General features: G+C 44.2%; 1 protein-coding gene and 1 long non-coding RNA gene across 2 annotated transcripts in view; one reads left to right on the top strand and one right to left on the bottom strand.

Annotated features, from left to right (window-relative positions):
• Window positions 1–434: 434 nt before the first annotated feature.
• LOC310849619 lies at window positions 435–9,318 on the bottom strand. Its single transcript, XR_014566997.1, has 2 exons — window positions 9,191–9,318; window positions 435–738 (listed from the first exon to the last, which is right to left on the bottom strand). It is a non-coding gene; the product is annotated as an uncharacterized lncRNA (long non-coding RNA).
• Window positions 9,319–11,121: 1,803 nt separating this feature from the next.
• The window catches only part of NFATC3 (nuclear factor of activated T cells 3), a 53,657-nt gene continuing 46,037 nt past the window's right edge, over window positions 11,122–18,741 (top strand). Inside the window, exon 1 of the mRNA XM_083749888.1 lies at window positions 11,122–11,664. Within this exon, the coding sequence (XP_083606014.1) occupies window positions 11,517–11,664 (148 nt within the window). The 5' untranslated portion in view covers window positions 11,122–11,516. The remainder of the gene's footprint in view (window positions 11,665–18,741) is intronic.

An 18,741-nucleotide genomic window follows, 5' to 3' on the forward strand; every position in this document is an offset into this window, starting at 1 on the left:
AGGAAGTGAATACATTGGCAGGATTTTAAAAACACTTGTAATGCTATGGATAATGTTTAAATTTGGAGGTAATTAGAGATAAAGACTTTATTGACATGCATAAATGAAGATAATACAAAGGAACCAGGGGAGGGAGTGGAGGGAAGTCGGGGGATTCAAGTAATCCCACAATGTGGATTTAATACTAAGTGTATACAGTTATTTTAAATGTTTCATTTTATTTCTTTTTCTTTAATGTAATGATTTTGTTTATTGTGAAAATTAATAAAAATGTGTGTGTGTACTTAAAATGATGAATTTCACCAGCATCTTTTTAAAATGTTGCTTTGATGCTAGAAAAACTATGAGCCTCCAAAAGCTTCTTTCACACGTTTTCTTCATATGTTCTGTGCACAGCTCTGAAAACAAAAGGACAAATTTTGAGTTGACTGATCTTAAGTGACCAAGCAGATTAGTTATATCCATTGGTTACCAGTAACTTTAGGTATATAACCTTGGATTTATTGATATATTTCTTATATAAATTATTAATTTGTAACAGTCAATATTTTGAGTGGGAATGCATAATAGATCAGAGAGGCAGGCTGCTGGCCCGGCTTGAATGAGTGCCCTTGTTGAAGTTGTGAGCTTCCTTGAGAAGAGAGCGAGTTGTCTTCTTTGGCTCCTTGACTAACTGTTGCATCAGAAGTTGCTGATAACAGCCTGCCTCATCTGAAGAGATGTGCATCAACCCGGATCCTGTCTGGGCCAAGGAAGATGGAGAAAATAAGGTCAACTTCATTTGGGTAAGGGCATGAGAGATCGCTGTTATGGCATGTGAGCATACATGCTGCATAAGAAAGGTGGTTAAAATATGTAATTGGACTGTTTGTGACATCAGGTTATATAAACCCAAACTGTAACACTTTTCAGTTTAGGCTTCCTGTAATTTTATGCATTACCTGAAAAAAATACCTTGTCACATATGTATTGTGTACCTAACTGAACCCTGAGTGCCTCCACCAAATGGAGTGATGCTGGCTATCACCAGAGGGTGGGGGGTTGGGTTTCGATAGCAGCACCCGTGTTATGGAACAGCCTTCCCAAGGAAGACCAACTCTCCTAAGCAGGGATGGGGAACCTGCAGCCTTTCAGAGGCATTGCTGAACTGCAGCTCCCATCAACCCTGAGCATTGGCCATGCTGGCTGAGGCTGGTGGGAGTTGGAGTCCAACAGCATCTGAAGGCCCACAGGTTCCCCATTCCCAAGACTCTAACAGTACAACCCTAGTCATGTCTGCTCAGAAGCAAGCCTTCCCCTCAACTCAGTAGAATTTGCTTCTGGATGAATATACAGGTATGGGATTGCACTGTAAGGTTATTATATACTTTTGGAATACTTTTGGGGTGAGAGCTGAGGGCCACATGCCAGTGGTGAGAAGGGCCAGAGGAAAAAGTGCACAGAGAAACAAATGTGATTTTTTAAAATCTTTTTACAGTATGCTTGCTTCTACACCTGCTCAGATACTCCTCTCTTCATCCTCCATCAAGGCAAGCAAGAAACATTATGAGAGTTCAAGGGCACATTCCAGCCTGGCAGAAACACTCAGGGAATGAAGTAGCACAGCCTGGGGAGAGGGGACATGGCCTGGGAAGAGTTCTGAGGGCCAGACAGAGAGGCCTGGAGGGGCCACATTTGGCCCCTCAGGCATGAGGCTTCCCAGTCTTTGCCTACTTAGCATTTGAGGACCTAATTCACCAGTAATATTCCTGTTCATTTCAAAAGGGTTTTCCTGGCTGCTGGATTGTGCCTTTTGTTTGTTTCTTGCTCTACTTTGCCTGCTCTTCAGAAGGAGTTGTCGAAGCTTAATTACCTCAGGCCATGTTTCCCACAAAGAGACTGCTTTGGCTGGGTTTCCATTGGCAAAGCTGCCATTCTGATATTTCCAGACTGAAACCGGAGGCCTTCTTAGTGCTTCAGGTGAGGTTCTATTGTGAAGCAAAGCCACACCTGTGCCAACCAGGCATTTCCTTTGGAGTAAGAGACTGTTGGAAATAGTAATAATAACTTCTCACATACCTGAGGGGAAAATAGTGCTAAATGTTGAGCCTAGCCTTCCTGCAGATAATGGAACTATAATCTGAAGCTGAGGACACACCCAGCATTGCTTTGGAGTAGCTACCAGTCTATGAATCCCAGGCAAACACAACTTTGTTGATATTCACTAAAGAACAAGAGGGATTTTCCTGTACCTACATCAGAGTCCTGGCACTAGGAGAACTGCTGCAGTCTTTACTGCATGCTACATATTGCCCCTGGAATGTGTGTGAGATCCAATGTGGCAAAGTCTGGATCAAATGCAGAGGGAGGCTAGTTCAGATGTCACGGTGTGGTTGGAAGATTAGCAAGAGCTAAAATCTACTATATATTCTATCAAAATGGGTGGAAGAAGGGGTAGCCAATGTGGTGCCCTCTAGATGTTGATGAACTACAACTCTCATCATTTCTGATCACTGGCCATGCTGCCTGGGACTGATAGGAATTGGAGTCCAATGTCATGTTTATATTCACAAGGGCATCTCATCAAGTCAACAACACAGCAGCAGCAACACAGGTTAAAAACAGTCTCCAGTTGAAAAAAACTCTCCAGTTGAAGCAAAAGGGTTTTTTGCCTGAGACATCCACAATCTAGTTGCATTGGTCAATTTAAATTGTTAACAGCACCAATTCCATCAGACTGCAGAGCAGGGGGAGATATTCAGCAAGGCTATTCAATGGCCTCTACTGAGAGACAGCTGCTTTTGACACTCTGCTTTGACACTCAATTGTCACTTAGTTGTACTATTCCATTCAGACCACCTGGACTGTTTCCACTCCAGCTGCTTGGTTTAAGAGCTGTCACTTTCAGAACCACTGCCTGAGCTCGCTTTCCCCTCCCTCCTCATTCTCCTTTCCTCTCCTGTCATGCCTTTTCAGTTGTAAGCCTGAGGGCAGGGATTGTCTTACAATCTTTGTAAGCCATGTGGGGAGCACTTTCAGCAAAAGAGTGGGGTAAAAGCCCACTACCTCAATTCAGTGCTTAGGCTGTCTCCTAAGAGAGAGAGAGCAATCAAGTGCTTAGGCTCTCTCCTCTCTCATGGCTTAATACAATGTTGTTAGAGGTCATCACACCAGTATCTCAGGGTCAGCCTTACCATTAGGCAGAGTGAAGCAGCTGCCTTAGGCAGCAGGTGTCTGGGGAGTGGGGTGGGGAGATCAAGTGAGGTGTTGGAGAAAGCCACTTCCGGCCTGCCCAGGAGGTGAGGTTGCGGGCATCACGCCCACCCCACGTGAGCAGGGGCTGGTTTCAGCCCCCACGAGAGCAGGGGAATCCCATCCGCGTCATCGTCCCCCAGCCGGCCAATCGGGTGGCTGGGGGGCGTGGCCTACCCTATTTAGGGCTGGCACGGACAGGGGCTCGCCCTCTTTGCCGGCTAGCCCCCACGTTTTCCCACCCTCCCTCCCTTTAGGCAGGTCTCTGACTTTGCTATGGACTTCGGTCTGTTGCCGCAAGGGGCATGGTAGGAATTTTTCCCAATTGGCAATTTACAGCCATTTGGTTTTTCGCCTACCTCGTAGCAACTCGTCACAACTCCTTGGCATTGGCGGTTAGGCATTGGCAAGAAGGGGTTAAGAGGATGTGTGTGTGGGGGGGAGGAACGCCATCACCTCCCCCCAGTGAACGAAGGGTGGTCCGATAAAGGACTCTGGGGGGCGTGGCCCTGTCTGAAGCCTATGGAGGTGTGGGCCAAAGGCACGCCCCCGAGCGGTGACCCGGGGGAGCTCCTAGTTGACGTGCCTCAGCAGGAGACTCCCCCTCTATGGTGTTAACCCTTCCCATGTCTCCAACAAATGGGCTGGAGCCGGATAGTCGATAGGTCCAATGCCTAAGCCAATGCCTCTCATTTTTGAATTCAATAAAGTTGTGGCCTAATTCACCCATTTAACCTTAAATTATGGTTTCTTGTGTCTTTATTTATCCTGGTGGGGGGCGGGAACTCGCCACGCAACAGAGCTGCATGAACTACATGTCTTGTGCTCTGCAGCCCTTAAGCTAGTCTAATGCCATCACTGTACACTGAAGTGTAGTGTACTCTCTCATTAGTGCTGAAGTAGGATTCAGCTACAGATCTAGTTGGCTTCTGTACAAGGAATAAGATGAGGGGATGTGGCATCTCTAGTGGCAAAACATCCCTGGGCCAGCCCTACAACATATGCAAAATGGGAAATTGTGGGTTTAAGTTTCGACTATAACCCAGGATTGCAAATCATGGTTTGCCAATCGGGGTTCTAGCTAGTGCTTAAGCTGCAGTCTCCTAATTTGGACATAGCAGAAAACTGTGGTTTAATGAATCCTGGGCATACTGCATTAAGATGCCAGAATTGAGGGGAGGCTAGGCAGGGCTGTGGAAGCAGAAAGTTTGTTCCTCTTCCATAAATTGTTGTTATTACTGAACCAAAACTATATTACTGAACCAAACTAAAATATTGAGCTGGACATAGATGATCATGAGGAAAAATCACAACTGGCCTGAAACGGAATGTGGAGAGGGGAGGAAGAGGATGGGTTACTCATCCTGTCCTTACTTAGTGACAGTCAGGCTATACTGTAGTTTTAAACTACAGGGTGGGGAGAAAACTAAATTAAGTCAGATTACTGTGAGACTGTTTCTAATAGCATCAGCTTCAGCCTAGCTGTAATCATCTCATTGCTGCATATACAGATCATCACATTCAGCAAATTCAAACAGCTATATTTTAATTAATCTGGTTCTTTTGCTGTTAAATGATATGGCAGCTGTTCTTACAGTTCATATCACATTACACAGTTAGGAATCAACAATGCGATATTTACACTTTTGCTTCTCTTTCGAGCCCAATCACTTTTCTGAGCAATAAACCTGCCCCCTCAAAAAAAGAAAAAGATCATTCTAACAATAAGATGGAATTTATTTAATATAATTTTTATATGTGCAGTGAACAGTTTTTAGATTAATATAAAAAGATGGGTCTGGCAGTAATGTTCTTATGCTAAAATAGTGTGCATGGTTTAGAAAACCCACCCTGCCCCTGCCCCCACCCCAGCCCTGTATCTTAAGTCCATACAATGAGGACCACAGTCAATCATAGGGACAGCTGCTCACACTACTAAAGACAATCCTGTATTTCATTTTAGTGCTATCTTACATTTTAAAACCTCTCTTAAAATGAAACCAGTTTGACCCTTAATATACGCATGATTACTCAAGAGTAACTACTGAAATAAGAGTATTAGGAAATAAATTAGTCAAAGTATTGGGATATTATCACTCATCTTCTAATACAGATGGACAGTGGACTTTTTTTTTGATGTTAACATTTCCCACCCAATAGCAAAGGCAGTGAAAAGAACAGTTACAAGATAGTGCCTTATGATTATTAAGTGAACATAAAACTCACCATCAGTCTATACTGTTTCAGCCAAGAGTCACATCAGAGAACAATAATGAGAAAAAAGAAATAATTGCAACAAAAGAAAATGTTCACTGTAGCAACAAAATCTACTTCTTTATCATACTGCTAAGAAGAGAAAATAGGCTCTCACTTTAGAGGCCTGCCATGGTGAATTCAGCCACTGCTAATAGGGTCTCTTGATTATAAGAGACTGGCAGAAAAATCAATTTTCTGCCATTCAGACCAATTAGCTTTCCCAGCTGGATCTGAAAAATCTGTATTAACTGCTGAAAATGGCAATAAAATAATGTGGCATGTCCTCTATAGAACTACTGCTACAAGGGCAGAGACTAAAATCATGAGAGATTTTTTTGAAAAAGCTATTCTAAAATTGCAGTTGGCATCAGTTGCACCTTTAGATTAGTTAAGGTGGCTCTAAGAGTAGGGTTAGAAATAAATTTCAGGTAGTACTCTGTAATAAACAAAATCTGCCCTTATTCCCTTATGGGGGACACAACAGCCCTTATAGAGTCCTTTGTAGGTTCTCCATCGGTGGGAGAAAATAACAGAAGCCAACCAGAAAATATTGAGAAGCAAAGCAGCTCGTAAGCCTGATCTTTATTGAACTGTTGCAACAGGGTGCTCCCCTCACACGCAGGAAAGGAGGATCCAGAACAAAGGTGTGTCTGCCCTTACATTTTAAATTGCCCGCCCTGGAGTCCAACCTCCCCCCCAGATACATCATACCTACATTACAGAAAGGGTGGTCTACAACAGAAATCCGAGTGTGTTGTTTATCTCCTGTCTGGCAGACCTGTTAATGGTCACTTGATTGGATACCCTGGGGAGCCTGGTTAGTCTTTTGTAATGACAAATACTTAGTTCCTGAGCCCTTACTTAGTTCACAGGCTCACCCTATTCATACACAGACATACCCTTAAAACAGGATTTGTGAACAAAAAGACAATGGGGAGGCTCTCCCCTCCCTCCTTGCAGAGAAAACATTTGGTCAGTTTGGGAGTCAAAATGGTTTCAGGGCGGTCCTCCTGTGCTGCTCCAGACATGTGGTCCACACATCTTTGTATGCGCTTGGTTGGTACATTTATAAAAATTTATTATATATATAAGTCCTTAATTTTTTTTTATTTCAACTCAAATGCAAATCTCTATGTAATCATGTCACACCAAGGGGCTAATGAAACAGGCTTTGTGGATTCAACATCAAGCCAGCTTTACTCCCTCTCCCTCACTTTGCTTAACATCCAGCCTGCTGAGGTGTTCTGAAGAACTCAAAAGCTCACTCACTAAGTATTTTGTGACAGTTTAGGTGGACCTAATAAAGGTATTAGGGACGCAGGTGGCGCTGTGGGTTAAAGCCTCAGCGCCTAGGACTTGCCGATCGAAAGGTCGGCGGTTCGAATCCCTGCGGCGGGGTGCGCTCCCGCTGCTCGGTCCCAGCGCCTGCCAACCTAGCAGTTCGAAAGCACCTCCAGGTGCAAGTAGATAAATAGGGACCGCTTACCAGCGGGAAGGTAAACGGCGTTTCCGTGTGCAGCTCTGGCTCGCCAGAGCAGCGATGTCACGCTGGCCACGTGACCCGGAAGTGTCTTCGGACAGCGCTGGCCCCTGGCCTCTTAAGTGAGATGGCGCACAACCCCAGAGTCTGTCAAGACTGGCCCGTACGGGCAGGGGTACCTTTACCTTTACCTTTAATAAAGGTATTGCCTGTCCATGGATTTTGGAACCATTCTTTTGAAATTGCTTGTTGGCAGGCAGAGACAGTTGGGGCTCTTATTTCATCTGGCATAATAGTCAAAAGTTGCCTTGAGGATGTCACTGTATTAAGAAATTCCTTAACGAGAAGTGCAAGTCAACTCCAAATAGTAAAAATAGAGAAATAAATGAAAGGTCCCAGCTACAGAAACACAACTGCAATGTTTCCCTCTTACTGGAAGATGTTCAACATTGCAATAATAATTCTAGACTCTGGAGTTAATGATCTTACAAACCTTACAAATCTTACATACCTTTTTAGATTTATTTTTTCCATTCAATTTATGAATCACTTCCTATCAAACCTCTTAAAGTGATTTAACAATAAAAATGTCAACAATAAAAACAATTGCAAATAGATACAAGACTGGGAGGGAACTCTCCAAATAAAAGCTTGTTGAAAAAGAATGATCCTCAATAGGCACTGAAAGAGACAATAGGGAGCATATTCATTTGCTTCTCTTGAGCAGGAGCCTTGTAAAATCTTGGTTTCTCCCTCCCTCCCTCCTCCACCTGGGCAGAAAGAAAGGCATTGCAACAATGCACTCCCTTCCTCGTGGGGTGCTGGTGGAGAGACTGAGAGTTGCTAGTATTTTACAAGCATCCTGCTGTTCAAGAGAAGCCCCTTTCAAAGTAGATAGGCAAAACCAGGCCCCCAATCCAACCCACCTTTTGCGAGATTGCTTGAAAAGGGGATTCTTTTGAGCTTAGCCCTGCTTGTAGAATACTAGCATCTTCCTCCCCACTTCAAAGAGTGCTTCTTCTTAAAGTTTAAAATATGTTAAGCCAGCCTGGCTGCATTTGGGAACCCTTCTGCTTATTTTGCTGAATAGGGGTCTGGACATATGTGCCAAAGTGATGGCATCACTGAGTATTCCGTCTCCCCCCCCCCCCCCCGATCTTAAGAAAAAGATGCTTGATCAAGCTTCTTTTTCAAGCAGTACTTTCCCCACCGTCCCTCCCTGCTGCCATTATCACTTGTGTTTTTGCCTCATTGGCTCAGGCCCACCCCTTCTTTCTAATTTGTTTAGCACTTAAAATAATCCAAGTGCTTTGAAAAAAACATAAAGTCCCCATCTGGTGATCTGCAGCAGATCCCTTGAGACACAACAGTGAAAAGGGGGGGGGCAGGGAGGACAGAAAGAGAGAATAGCTTTATTTGTACAGCTGCAGGTGAGCTAAGGAAGGTGTCTGAGGGCAGATGCCAGCTCAGAAAAACATCCAATTTTAGAACAAAAAGAAAGACCTGCAGAATCATACCAGTGGTCCATCTAATCAGTACAGTGAATTTTTAAGAAAGGTAAATTCCATGTTAGGGAGCAGTAGGAAAGGAATTGAAAATAAAACGGTCAGTGTCATAATGCCTTCATCCTAAATTACGAAGTACTATACTTCCCTTTGTCTGTCCTGAATTGTCCCACATTCAGCTCCACCTGATGGCCTCATTGGGTTCCAATATTACTTTCTCTACACCCTGCACAATGTTTTGCACCTCTATCATGTTCCCCCTTACCTCTTAACCAAAAAGCAACCAGAATTGTACACAAGTACATTCCAAGTGTGGCTGCAACTTATTGACCTGCAGAGTGCTCTGGCCAGTTCATGGTGCAAATCCAGGTTCTTTGATGGCATGGGGAGGGAGAAGACGCCGAATGTGTAATGAGGAATTACTTGATGGCAGAGTTCCCAGCCGAAAAGACAGACCTTTTAGATTATAGGTGGTTTTTGGAACGTTTTCAAATTTTCAGGAGCTGGGGTTGTTTTGTCTTGCTGTGTTTTGTTATGTTTATTTGTGAGTTTATATGTTGTATGAATTTATTTTATTCACAATTTCCCACCACCCTGTAATTTTTTTATGAAGAGCTATTAGAATACTTTTAAATAAATAATAATTTGTGGGGATCCCGATGAGTTGTCCCAGGTACTGTGTTTTTTTAAAGAGTAATAATACTAAACTCAGTCGGACTTATTTCTTGGGAAATAGGATTAGGCCAGTGCTGTCAAGAGGAGCTCAGAAAAGGCACTCTCTATATACTCGGAGGCACCTTCATCTTTTCCCGTCGAGGCTTGGCTTGAGTCATCTCAGAATCTAACTAAACGGGCATAAACCATCTGGTGTGCCCGTGGACAGTTGCTTGTGCTGCATTCACAAAACAAGCGAGTTCGCTCCCCAAAAGGGCAAAGTCAGGAGGTCTCTTTAAACCAGACATTGTTGGACCACAGCTCCCGTCAGGCTCAGTGAGCGCGGAGCGACCATTAGGGATGATGGGAGTCGTAGTCCACCAAAACAGCTGAACCCACAATTCCTACTGGTTTCTAGTCACGAGGCGAAAATGTTCTGGCCGTTTTTTTTACGTCACCGGGCAAACCGCTTTAGCTTGCCTAGGGAAAGCCAGACGAGAGAAGGGCGAGGGAGGAGCCCCGGGGACAAAAATCTTTCCGGACGGGCGGAAGGAGAGGCTGACGGGTGTGGCTAAGCTAAAAAGCAACGGCTGTGAGAGACTGGCTGCGACGAGAGCGTGACGTAAAAAGGAGGCGGGGCCCGCGCGTGCAAGTAAAGCTAGGGCAGCGGACAGCTGGCGGGTGGAGTGAACTGCTCTTTAAGGGCCAAGTGCCTGTGGTTGACAAAGACACTTCCGGCTTCTTATTGCGGTTCGAAGCCTCTTGATGAGGGACTAGAGCTTTGGAAGTACATTGGAATCAATGTAAAACGGCATACAAACAGCAACTCTAAAACGAAAAGCAGATTTCTTAAGAGGTTGCATGGCTTTGCGGTGATCATACCTCTGTTCCCCTCATTCTGCGTTCAAAGTAGAGAAGTTATAAGCAGGTTTCACGTTAAATACTATACATTTAAAGCGTATTTCCCACCACCCCAAACAATCATTTTCCTTTACATTTCTATCCCCATGCTTTTTAGGTAGTCCCTTTCCGTAAGCGTGCACCCAGTCTTCTTTTAATTGATTGTATGTCGCTGTACTGGAATCCGAGTAAATAAAGAAACAGTGCTGTGTAAAATGGTTAGAGTTTAAGACTGGGGTATGGAAGACCAGGATTCAAATCCTTACTGAGCGTGTTGCTCAGATTGCCTCAGTCACTCTCTGTCAGCCTAACACATCCTGTCAGGCTGATGAGGAGGTCCGGAGCAGTCCAAAGCTTGCTCATGATAATGCGTCATTTGTGGAATCTTTTGTTGTTGACCAACATTCGGCCTTGCTCTGTTTAGTTTTGAGTAGATATGCATAGTGGGATCAGTGGTGCTACTAATGCAAGGATCTGGGTGAAAAAGAGTTCTGGACCTGTAACAGAAAGATAACGCTCTGTGCGTGTAATCAAGCTGTTTGTGTGGCTCTGCTATTTTCATTTGGGTCTACAAAAGAGAAACAATAGTTTTATTCCCTACTGCGAATGCTTTAACTACTCTGAGCATGACTAATGTTGAATGCAATCCAATATAACTGCAACAGAGCATTACATTTCATACATGTGCTAAAGTTTATGTTCACTTAAGGTTGTGCTATAACAATTTGCACAGTAGCACAATGCAACCTAGATTTAATCCTTAAAAATTGAATGGATTTATTCCCAGGCAAATGTCTGCAATCCTAATTTGGTGAGGCCGATTGTAGCTAAGGGGCTCCACCTCTGTGTATGCATACACTGTTGTTTTTAAATAAATGTTTTTTAAATTTTGAGAATACAACCACAAATAATCAATAGGATATACTAATCAAGCAAAGGATGATGTAAAAAGAAAAGAAAAAACCCCAATAAACCCACACTGTTAGCGCCCCTGAAAACTCTTGTCTCTTTTCTCCGTTCGCCAACCAATAAGCGAGCGGAGGGCTCGAAATGGGCGTGGCGCGATGGCGGAGGTGCGCGTGAGGGGAGTGGGCGTGGCCCGGCGCGCGGAGACCCGGGAGGCGTGGCCTTCGCAGCGGCTTCTAGTCGCCTTTCCCCTCCCCTCCCCCCCTCCGGCACTTGTGAGTGACAGGCGGGAGTTCAGGAGCTGCGAGGACGCCGAGTCGCCGTTGCCGCCGCCAAACCGTGGAAGAAGAAGCCGCTTTTTCGCCGCCCGGAGCGCAGCTTCTGCCGCCTCCTCCCCTTCTTCCTCCTCCTCTCTTACGCAGTACTATGAGGCGGCCCTGACGGGGGGCGCCGCAGCCCGCCCGCCCTGCCCCCCTTCCCCCCCTCCTCGTCCCCCCCTCGCTCCCAGCCCCCTGTCCTCGCCTCAGCCCAGCCCAACGAAGCCCGGCGCGGCGGCGGGGTCAGGGCTCCCCACCCGCCCCCCGATGACTGCGGCAAACTGCGGCGGCGCCAACGACGAGTTCGACTTCAGGCTCATCTTCGGGGAGGACGGGCAGCAGCCGGGCCCGGGGCCGCCGCCGTCGACGACGACGCCACTGCCACAGCCGCTTGGGCCTGCCGCCGCCTCAGCAGGTGCGTCTCGCGGACCAGGCTGGCTCGCCTGTTGCCCTCTGGCTCGGCCGGGGGCGGGGGGGGGGGAGGCGGCAGCTTTGCAACTCCTTCCAGCCGCTTCGGACGCGACGGGGCTTCGGGGAGGTGCGGCGGGGCAGGGGGAGAAGATTGCCACCAACCAAGTCCTACTCGGAGCAGAGCAGTGGGAATTAACGGACCTGAATTAGTCACGCCCTTTTATTTCGTTGGGACTACTCCGAGCAGGTCTTGGTTGGCTGCAGCCCTTGATTTCCCTACCCGAGTCGCGCTGGCCTTAGGGTTGGTGAGGGGTGTGCGCGTGATGGTGGCCCTGCAATTCAGCGCACGTTTAATTTGTCTGTAATCAATTCTGCTGTAACAGAAGCCCCCCAAAAGATTCTTGCGGAACTTTGAAGCCTGATAACAAACTTCTCCGAGTAGACGAGTGTAAGGTTACTCGGGAGTAAGGCCCAGTGGTCACAGGGCCGGCGTGCGTAGGATCCGGGTCACAGGGCGTGGCTGCTGTGTATATATTGTGGACGCATAGAGTAAGCCCCTTTTGGTTCCACTGACTTGATTCTGCGTAAGTGTATGTTAAGTTACTTGGAAGAAAGTGACATTGACCCCAGTGACAGGATTGATGTGCGTGGAATTGGACCACGAGGTCATGAGCGAGGAACTCTTCACGGAATAAATTTATTCGAGATTAAGAGTGAATCCTATTGGAACCCATATCTACTAAAAAAATTAATAAACATGGTCAAATCTTATTTAGGATCAGTGTGCGTATGATCAAGCTGCATGTCTTATTTGGTTCAATTCAGTGACTTAAATATATGCTTGGGGCAATCCAAAATAAGCCTACATGGGAATAGATCTTGTTGGATCTAGTGGGATGTGATTCAGAGTAAGCACACATAGGATTCAGCCATATGTCTGCTGTAAATGCTACGCACATTTCACTAGTGAGTAATTGTTATTTTTTTAGGTAACACTAGCAGGACAGGTGCCTGCTTGGAGGAGCGTACAAACTAAAATTGGGCTCACTTCTGAGTGTAAAAAATGCATACAATTGTATGTACTCTCAGGGGACAAAGTAGCATTGAACTCTGTAACTATGCATAGGATTTGACTCTAACGGTAGCTTCAGTCTTTCGTACATTTTCTTCAAAGCAAGTCCCATTGAACTTTATACTCTTGTTATGGAATTCTGGACATTCTCTCCCACCCCACCCCATCCCATCGGTTCTCTTCCCCACAAATGCTCAAGGACAGATGGATCAGAGAATGAAGCTTGCTTCTGAGTAAGCATGAATAAGATTGTTAGTTCTCCAGGTCCTGAATGAGGAAAGAATAATGAATGTTTTGTTTGGGCTCAAAGATCCCAGAAAGTGTTGTGAGATGTTGAACTCTTGGTAAGGGAGACTGTATATATCCTGTTTGGAAACTTCTGTGAAGCTGATAGAAAATAACTTGGGTTGAACATAGTGTATTTTGCACATATGAGGCAGCTGTATAGTGAACTGGTTCATGTAGCCCACTATTGCTGCCTCTGACTGGCAGTGACTCAGGCCAGAGGTTTTCCCAGCTTTGTCATATGAGATCCTCTTAACTGTCAGGGATTGAACTTAGGACCTCAGCACATGAAAAACACATCCTCTACTACTGAGCTATGAACTCTGTGTTCTTGGAGGTTCCTGCTGCGTTAAGGCAGCAGGCGGGTAGTGAGAGGGGTGGTTGGAGGTTGTATCTGGAGTTGTCTTTGCATACGAAAAGGGGTGGGTGGTTGGGGTGCCCAGCTGTAATATTTCATTGATAAAGCAAATTTCAAATGGTCATTAAGTGAGCTGAACTGAGGATTCTGCAGCCAGCTTTTATTTGAATGGTTGGTGCTTTTACAAATCAAATACCAAACTTAGCAAATTTAAGCCTCAAACCAAGAAGCCTACTGGGAGAGCTGGCATTCAGACTATTTATTTGTGATGTGGTCTGTTAGTTCCATAACTTTCTGGGAAGTCACTGGTTTATGATTCTGTTTTCTGGAGGTGTTTGGTTTATTTTGGGCAGTTTCTTTAAGGTACCGGTAGTTTATTTATGGCAGGTGGGATAACGAAGTAATTTAGTGTATATGGTCTGTAAGAATTATGCAAGTACTGTAATGAAAAGAGTGTGGGAAGTTTCTATCCTCCAAGAAAAAAATATAGAAAAATAAACAACTTAAACACAAGAGAAGTCAACTACCAAAAAATAAAATAAAAAAATACAACATTCCTCTGGGGGACACAAACCTGAACAGACTAGTCTGCTATGCCAAAGGCTATGCAGTAGTGTGAAAATGGAGGAATTGGTGGTGAATCTGTCAAGCTGTTGTCTTAGGAAGTAAACTGCTTGTGGAAGATAAATACTGTATTTACTCGAGTTTAATGCACCATCAAATCTAATGCACACCTCAGTTTTCAGAACCTTGAAACCAAAAACATATTTGTTGCCAAATGTAAATGTGCCATTGAATGTAATGCAGAGCTTAATTTTTGCAACGTTATTTGGCCAGAAAAAGTGAGCATTAGATTTGAGTAAATACGGTATATTCAAATCACCTTGGCCCTCAGTGGTCCTGAAAGCTGCATACCTAGAATTGAGGAATCCTGAAGTGCCTTAGTGAAATAAGTGCAACAGGGTCTCAATAGCATGTGCGTGATGATTATGAACAAGCTGCAAAAAAGGAAATAACGAGCAAGTGTATGAAGGAACTGAAACTGGCAGTATTTTGATGAAAGCCTCTGTGAAGATTATGGGCATTTTGAGGCAGGTTACTTCTAAAGAAGAGCACAGTGTAAAATATCCTTTTATCATTCAACGAATCCTTGACCAAGTTATATGTTAGTGATGGTAAAAGTAATCTTGTTTGTACTGTGTTGTTGAATATTTGTATAACGTGCATAGAACTTGATTATGGGCACAATCATAGAACTGTAGTGTTGGAAGGTACCCCCAAGGGTTATCTAGTCCAACCCCCTGCAATGGGGCTAAAGAATCACAGACAGCTAAAGAATCACAGACAGATGGCCATCTAACCTCCCTTTGAAAACTTCCAGTGAAGGAGAGTTCGCCACGTTCTGAGGAAGTTGGTTTCAATACAGGCAGACTATATGGTAATCCAGTATTAAACTGTTTAGTGCCTTAAAAGTTAATTTGAGCATGGAAATGCATTGTTAGCCACTTATTTTTGTGAAATGAATAACTTACGAATCTCTTAAAACATAGCATAACTACATACCCCCAAGAAAAAAATGAAGGAAGCAAGGAATAAGGCTAATGCTTTAGGATGTTAGTGAAGATGATGCACAAATAGCACATGGCTATTTTGGGAAGTCTAGTTTTGAAAATGCACTTCATTTTTTAAAAAATATACTAGAAAAAACTTTAAAAAAGATTGGCAAGTATTGTTGATTCAAATGAGCTGCTTCAACGTGATTTGTTCATCAGGTTCCACCTATATTTCAGTATTCTTAATCTTTAATTGACTTGTAAATTAGCTGCATTCCTCATAAGAATTCCCATCAGGTGAATAGGCATGAACGTTTTTCTAATTTGGAATGGTTACTGTTATTAGTTTATTGCTTGCTTTTTCAGAAAAGTTATTTGCAGGGTAAAAATAAACATTAAAACAAGAACCTAAAATGCTTACCCCATTAGAAAGATGAGTAGAAGAAGAGGCAGTAAACCTATCTATGGACCCCCCAAATTGAGGAGCAAAAGCCTGGGTGAATAAGAATATTTTTTACTGGCATTTAAAAGCAGATAGTGATGCTGCCAGGCTTGCTTCCCTGAGAAGAGCATTTCTCCAAGCTTCTCCCCTTCATTTAAACCCTACGACAACCCTGTGAGGTTATGCTGAGAGGTAGTAACTGGCCCAGCAAGCTTCATGGCCAAGTGGGGATTTAAACTCAGGTGCTAGTCAGACACACTAACCACTATATCATACTGATGTTAGCAAGTGGCAAGTGCCATAACTGTCCTTTCCTTCACACTTGTGAGATTTCTTTCCTTGTGTTCTTTAAAGTCTTCAGTAAAATTGTACATACTGGCTGCCACTGTGCAGCTCCACTTATGAAGCACCATTGCAAGTAGCACAAAGGCAAATCCTCTGCACTAGCACCTCATCATTTTGTTTTGCTTAATTTTACTTTAATATATTTCAAGTTTTGTGTTTCCTTTCATTTATAAAAGAGTGCACATTTGCTGCATGTGTGGACAGGATATTGTGCATTGGAAGGGAACTTGCAGGAATATGATGTAAAGTTGAGCCATGCCTTGTGGTGAAAGGCTGTGTATCTGCATGCAAGTGATAGAATCAGGAAGTCTTTAAAGATAACTCAACTGGGACACTATAGGTCCAGTGTAACTAAAGTAAAAGGTAAAGGTACCCCTGCCCGTACGGGCCAGTCGTGTCCAACTCTAGGGTTGTGCGCCCATCTCACTTAAGAGGCCGGGGGCCAGTGCTGTCCGGAGACACTTCCGGGTCACGTGGCTAGCGTGACGAAGCTGCTCTGGCGAGCCAGCACCAGTGCAGCACACGGAAATGCCGTTTACCTTCCCGCTATAAAGCGGTACCTATTTATCTACTTGCACTTAGGGGTGCTTTCGAACTGCTAGATGGGCAGGAGCTGGGACTGAAAGATGGGAGCTCACCCCGCCGCGGGGATTCGAACCGCCGACCATTTGATCGGCAAGCCCTAGGCACTGAGGTTCTACCCACAGCGCCACCTGCGTCCCGCCAGTGTAACTAGATGTTCCTTAATAATTGGATATGAATAGAGGGATTTTAGAGTTGAGATGAACTGTTTTTTAAATATTCCTTTTCAGCCTGGATAGGTTCCCCAAACACTTTATGGCTAAAATCCATACAAATTACAATTTAATTAGGGACACGGTGGTGACATGCGTGTTGGGGGAGCAGTCTTTGGCCCTTAGAAATTGATGCCACAGTCCAGGTCCCAGGCTTTTCCCACCAAAGGAAAATGGTTTAAAAAACTAAAGATTGACTCAGGGACTGGGTGATCATAAATTTAAACCCACAGAAGACTTCCCTCTGTTGATCTTCTTTCTTTATTCTTTCTTTGGTGATCACTTGTAGCTGTGTAAGATTGTCTTCCATGAACACAGTCTTAACAGTGAGTCCATAAGTGGCTGTGGAGACCAATTCTGCATCCACACGTCCTTCCACATTGGGGACATAGGTTTACAGGCGGGAGTTGATCATGGTGAGGGTTTGCCAAATGTGCCTTCCTCTTAGCCTGTTTTTCCGTTTCGTCCTACAGTCTTCTAGACCCTGTCATCACACCAGTATCTATATACCAAGCCTTTGTTCTTGTTAAATACTGTAGAATGTTCTTACTAAATATGATTTTTGGCAGCAAAATGTGTTTAACTGGCTAAAATCAGGTAGCTATGGTAGTTCATCTGTACAGAATTCAGAGTTATAAAACTGGTATGTGCAGAAACCCATTACTGACAGTATTGCTGAAAGAGGCTGCTAATAAAAAGAGGACGGAGGCTAAAATAGCTTGAACTGTTTATGTATTGACATTTTGTAAAAGTTCAAAGTTATTTGTTGGAAGTGCAAGGTTGTTTTTTTGGCTGCTCTTTGAGGATTGTGGCAGTTTTAATGGAGGAAGGGGATGAAGAGTTTGACAGGGTAGTATTGTATTTATAAGCTCACACTGCAAGCTTCTTCATATTGTAAACGACTTAACACTTTTTGTGGATGACTACTTAAAATAAGCCCCACATAATTAGTTCCAGTGTTAGTCTGTTCGCACTGATTGTTGCTGCCTTTGTTTGTATCTGTCTATTTGCATTTATGAAAAAAGTGCCTTACATAACACACACAATATTACCAAACTTTGTGCAAATAAAGATACAAAATTTCCTTGAATTCTGAAGATAGGGAGGATAATGGTGGTAGTTTGTTTAAATGCAGAGAAGGAAAACAAATCTACAGTAATTGCTTTTAACTTGTATTAGGAATAGGTATCCTGAATAGTATTTTGCATACTTATTAATTTTACTTTGTTCAAATTACTATAGCTATGCATGGTATATATCTTAACTGGACCTGGTGAAATATGATAGCTTAAAATTTGAGCCTCAAAACATTTCAGTCACCACAGAAAGGAGGAGAGGGGAAAGTGGTTTGGTTCACATGTCCTGTCAAACCATAGTTAAAATAAACTGTAGCTTAATGTGAATGTGCTGCATGCTGGCATATGGCAATCAAGCTACTGGGAAACAAGCCCATGGTATCACTTGTATCATCTAGACCAAGACTTGTGACTGACTCCAAACCATGAGTGAAAGGTCTCAGTTTGGATGACACCACATGCTACACAGCATGGCTTTCAGGACCAGGCATCGGACTTCCCATACCCCAACCCAAATAATAAGAGACCAATGAGATTGGCTTTGGGTCAAAACAGGCCACAACTTTATTGAATACAGATGAAAGTGGTTTGGCTAGGGCATTGGGCAATCTAAATACTTCCTGCCCGCTTCCCAGAAGTGATGCATGGTCAATCCAGGTGGGGGTTCCTAAGACACTCAGTAGGGTGACCCCCACAGGGATCACCGTCTGGGGGAGTGCCTTCAGCCCAGGCCCTGCCAGGGCATGCGGACATGGCCATTCCCCCTGGATCCCCGGATACCCCAGCGTTTGTAGGGGCAGGCGGAAACTACAACCTCCCCTTCATCCAAAACAAAGGATTGCCCCAATGCCCAACCAGTTGTGATGATTGCTATGAGGTAGGCAAAACCACTGGGTCAGTGTCAATTAGCCCAATGGGCATAGCAGCAAGAGCAGAGGAAGAAGGAAGCACCCATTATTTTAGCAATGCTTGATTACATTAAGCCATAGTTTTTTTAACAATGGCTTAATGTGATGTACAAACCAGGCTAGCCTATTGGATGAACTTCAGTTTTCATGGCATGTTTATTTTAACAATGGTTTAATGTGATGTACAAACCAGGCTAGCCTATTGGATAAACTTCAGCTTTCATGGCATGCCTTCCTCTTCTCTTAGA

The sequence above is a fragment of the Podarcis gaigeae genome, assembly GCF_964106915.1.
Source record: "Podarcis gaigeae genome assembly, chromosome: 8".
NCBI lineage: Eukaryota > Metazoa > Chordata > Lepidosauria > Squamata > Lacertidae > Podarcis > Podarcis gaigeae.